The following is a 4,533-nucleotide window of genomic DNA, read 5'->3' as shown; positions in this document are numbered from 1 at the left end:
ACGTTATGTGGTTCGTCTCCCGTTAAAGAAGGACAAGGCCACGCTTGGTGATTCATTACAGATAGCTCTCACACGGTTTCGTCAACTTGAACGCAAATTGAATCGTGAACCTCAACTGAAACTAGACTACATATACTTTATGGGTGAGTATGAACAATTAGGCAATATGCATCCTATTGGTACGTTAATAGAAGTGGCTAAGGACAGTGTAGTTAGATACTTCATACCTCATCATTCTGTATTTAAGGATTCATGCACAGCTAAATATTACGTGTTGTATTTGATGGATCTTGCCCCTCTACAAGTGGAGAATCACTGAATAGCATAAAAATGGTAGGGCCTACAGTACAAGAAGATTTAATTTCCATTGTACTTCGATTTCGCACTCATCAAGTGGCTCTTGTTGCTGTTATTGCTAAAATGTATCGGGCAGTAGCTTTGCATTCAAATGATCAACCTCTTCAATCCATTTTATGGAGGAAATCTAATCATGATCCCATATTCGTTTACAGTCTTGATACAGTAACGTATGGATTATCTTCAAGTTCGTTTCTTGCTACAAGGTGCTTGCGGCAGTTAGGACAAGATGAAGCAGTTAACTTTCCCGGTGCTTGTGAAGCACTAGAACGTAATTTCTATATTGACGATTATGTAGGGGGATCTGATGGTGTTCAAGGCACTTCAGATGTATAGTGACTTGACAAGGTTACTACAAAGGGGAGGATTCGTTTTGAGAAAATGGTGCTCCAATGACGTCACCGTGTTAAACTCCATTCCTGAAACGTTAAAAGAAACTCAGAGACTTATTCACTTTTACACGGAAGGTATCAAGACGTTAGGAATTTCATGGAATCCCACCCTTGACACATTTTTTATTAATGTTAACTTAGTTAATGTAAATAAGAATTCATCTCAACAAACTACGAAACGCAGTGTTGCTAGTATCATTGCAAAAATATTTGACCCTGCTGGAAGGTTGTCTCCAGTAGTTATTAAGTATAAATTATTTCTTCAGCAGTTATGGTTAGTAAACATAGCATGGGACGATCTTCTTCCCATGGGATTAACTTATCAGTGGAACAAAATTTATTTGCAACTGCCATTGCTCAGTGATGTTCAAATTCCAAGATTTGTATTAGTGCCAGGAAACGTTAAGGAAATTCAAATCCATGGTTTTGCAGATTCCTCAGAAAAGGCTTACGGTTGTTGTGTGTATGTTAGATTTACTAATACCAACTGCTCCACTGTCAGTCATCTGTTATGTTCAAAGTCAAAGGTTGCACCTATTAAAAAGAATACTTTGCCAAGATTAGAGTTATATGCTGCAGTTCTTCTTGCGAAACTTATAAACAAAACTTTAGCAACGTTGAGACTAACAGTATCTAGCATTCATCTGTGGACATATTCTCAAATAGTTTTAGCTTGGCTAGCATCGCCAGCCCATCGTTGGAAACCATTTGTAGCAAACAATGGATCACAGATTCAGGAACTAACACATATAAGCGATTGAAAACATGTTCTATCGCGAGATAATCTCGCAGATCTCATTTCAAGAGGAATGACTCTAAAGTCATTCAGCAGAATCAACTTTGGTGGCATGGAACACTTTAGTTGAGCTAGAAGCTACTTATTGGCTTTCTTCGTTGCTAGACGACACTCAGGATTTTGAAGATATTCCAGAAGAATGTCAAAAATCATTTACTAATACATTACTCTCTCAAGTTAAAACTGAAGAAATTTTCTGAAGATTTTCGAAACTCACTCGACTGTTGGGAGTCATAGCATTATGTAAAAGATTTATTCACAACGCAAGAAATCCCAAAAACAAACACTGTGGATCACTCTTAGCGTTTGATATTCAAGATGCTACACAGACCTGTGTTAGGATGAGACAGCAGTCATACTTTCACCAAGATATCAATGATCTTCAACGTGAGAAGCAAGTTTCTAAGCAGAGTTCGTTGCGAACATTGCATACTTTTTTAGATAAGGAAAATATTGTTTGAGTAAGTGGTAGATTAGAAAATAATGATCTTGAATTCAATAATAAGCATAAAATTTACATCCTAAAAGCCATTTCACTCGTCTTTTAATTGAACATGAGCATAAGAGATTAATGCACGCCGCTCCTCAATTGCTTATGTCTTGAATTCGAGAAAGATATTGGGTACCTAAAATCCGACAAACTATAAAGCATGTAATACATCATTGCAATACATGCTACCGTTTTAAGGTCTCAGTTGCACAAAAATTAATGGGACAATTGCCATCCACAAGAGTGCGTCCAAGTAAGGCATTTACTCATATTGGCGTTGACTATGCTGGACCTTTCCACATTAAATTGGGTTCTTCAAGAAGCAAGAACACACAAAAAAATGATACGTCGCAGTTGTCACATATCTGTCTACAAGAGACATTCATTTGGAATTAGTTACTGATCTCACATCAGAGGCTTTCATAGCGGCTCTTCGTCGATTCCCATCCAGAAGAGGAAAATGCTTGACAATCACCAGTGACATTTCAGGGAGCGAAAAATGAGCTCAGAGAATTATATCTTCTATTCTAAGGAAAGGAATTCAGCAACAGGATTCAGGCTTTTGCAGCAGAGGAAAATTTCGAATGGAAGTTTTCCCCTCCGTGCAGTCCTTCATTTGGTGGAGTATGGGAGAGTGCTGTCAAATCTATGAAGTATCATCTTCGAAGAGTAGCTGGCAATGCCGTTTTAACATAAGAAGAATTCTTAACGCTTCGCTGTCAGATAGAAGCTTGTCTTAATTCTCTCCCTCTCATAGCTTTAGCAGATTCGTACGAGATTTCAGTTATCTTACTCCTGGCTATTGTTTAGTTGGTGGCCCTATTACATCTTTTCCTGAACCAGATTTAACTAGCGCTGTTGAAAATCGCTTAAGTCATTGGCAACGAATCCAGAGGTACTAACAGCATATTTGGAAGAAATGGTCACAAGATTATCTTCATAGTTTACAGCAGCGTCAAAAATGGACATCAGTTCAACCCAATATTAAATCTGGAACGCTCGTCGTATTGAAAGAAGACAACTTACCTCCACTTTCTTGGAAGTTAGGAATTATGGAAGAAGTATTTCAAGGCAAGGATGGATTAGTGCGTGTAGTATTAGTTCGTACAAGGACTGGGACTTATAAGAGGTCATTATCAAAGCAAGTTCCTCTTCCGAATGAAGACCCTGTGAACAGTTAATTTTCTTTTATAATTTATGCTTGGTTGGATACTTTGTATTCCAACGGGGGGAGAATGTTTGATAATCATTTAATGTTTGTATATTTCATTTTTATTGCATTATTATCATATATTGTTTTTGCTTACGTCATAGCAAAATTTATGTTTGTCAGATAGATGGCAGTGTTGTTGGTCAAGTCGATTATGAACTACCTGATGTAGTTCCTTCCGTGTGCTTCTTTTTACTCATTAAACAGTAGTGTTTAATATACATTTCAAGATACATTAACCTATAATATTCATGCTAATACGCCAGTGTTGTGGTATATCTATTTTGTGACTCTTTCAAAGGCAGAAGTTAGTTTTATGTGTGTTTGTAGAATTGGTGAAGATACTTGTAATTTAGTGCAGTTTAAGTACAAATTTCAACACAGCTTTAATCACTTTATTATCAATCAGCATCTATGATAAATAAAACAATATTTTCTGTACAAGTAGCAGATGGTCCTCAAACAACTGCCTTATAAATACTTCTAATATGTTCCAAATCTCATGCCCGTTCTATTTTGCTGAGGTCGTTCCAAGTTATCAGTCTTGGTCCGATGGTTCTGTGAATGTATCTCAACGTGTGCCTTTTTTACAGGATGAGGTTGTTAGCTTCACGCCAAACCCCCATGCTAGAGGATCACTCCTTGTCGTCTCGCCGCGACTGCATATTCAGTATATTCAGAGCTAACCTCTACATCTAGAGGCCTTCTCCTCGATCCACAATCTGAGGACGCGTCATGCCGTGGTGGCAGGAACCCACATTACACGGATGCTAATAATAAGTTGGATTAGAGTTTAGCTTCTTTAAGCACCAAGACAATATGATACTCGAACCTACAGCTTAATGTCAGATTCGAGCGCATGAGCTTCCATCGGGAATGGAAGCTAGGCCTCCACGCCAAAGTCGCTTGTAATAGAAAAAATATATATTAGTGTTCCATCCATAAGTTTCTGGATGAGTGAGGTGAATAGTCGCACTGTCAATAGTGTTTAAATTCAAATTTATGTCTCCTCCTATATGTGGAAAAGGGATGGGATGGACATCGAAAAAGATGACAGTAAAGATTTTACCACTAAACTTCCTTTGTAATGTGTATCCATATTGTAGGAAAGGGGTTTAAATACATTCTGTAAATGTAATCTTTTCGTTCAAAAAATAGGTTTTTGTGTTATTTCTTCCTTTCTGGAACTTCTAACAAGGAACAGGTATGAAATTAATCTGACTCACTCAAGATTTACTCATCAATATATCACCGTAACAATTAGGCATAGAACCTTGAAATTTCGTTT

At 37.5% G+C, this 4,533-nt stretch overlaps 1 protein-coding gene across 1 annotated transcript; it reads left to right on the top strand.

Annotated features, from left to right (window-relative positions):
• Positions 1–664: 664 nt before the first annotated feature.
• LOC145683046 (uncharacterized) lies at positions 665–1,510 on the top strand. Its single transcript, XM_081754405.1, has one exon. The coding sequence runs from the start codon at positions 665–667 to the stop codon at positions 1,508–1,510; it is 846 nt and encodes a 281-aa protein (XP_081610531.1).
• The last annotated feature ends 3,023 nt before the right edge of the window (positions 1,511–4,533 follow it).

Source organism: Thermobia domestica, chromosome 4 (genome assembly GCF_964235325.1).
Source record: "Thermobia domestica chromosome 4, izTheDome1.hap1.1, whole genome shotgun sequence".
In the NCBI taxonomy this organism is placed as follows: Eukaryota; Metazoa; Arthropoda; class Insecta; order Zygentoma; family Lepismatidae; genus Thermobia; species Thermobia domestica.
The sequence above is the reverse complement of the archived record's forward strand: the minus strand, read 5'-3'. Positions and strand labels throughout refer to the sequence as shown.

Coding starts and splice junctions, on each gene's coding strand:
- LOC145683046 (XM_081754405.1), top strand. CDS start 665: ATGGTGTTCAAGGCACTTCAGATGTATAGTGACTTGACAAGGTTACTA.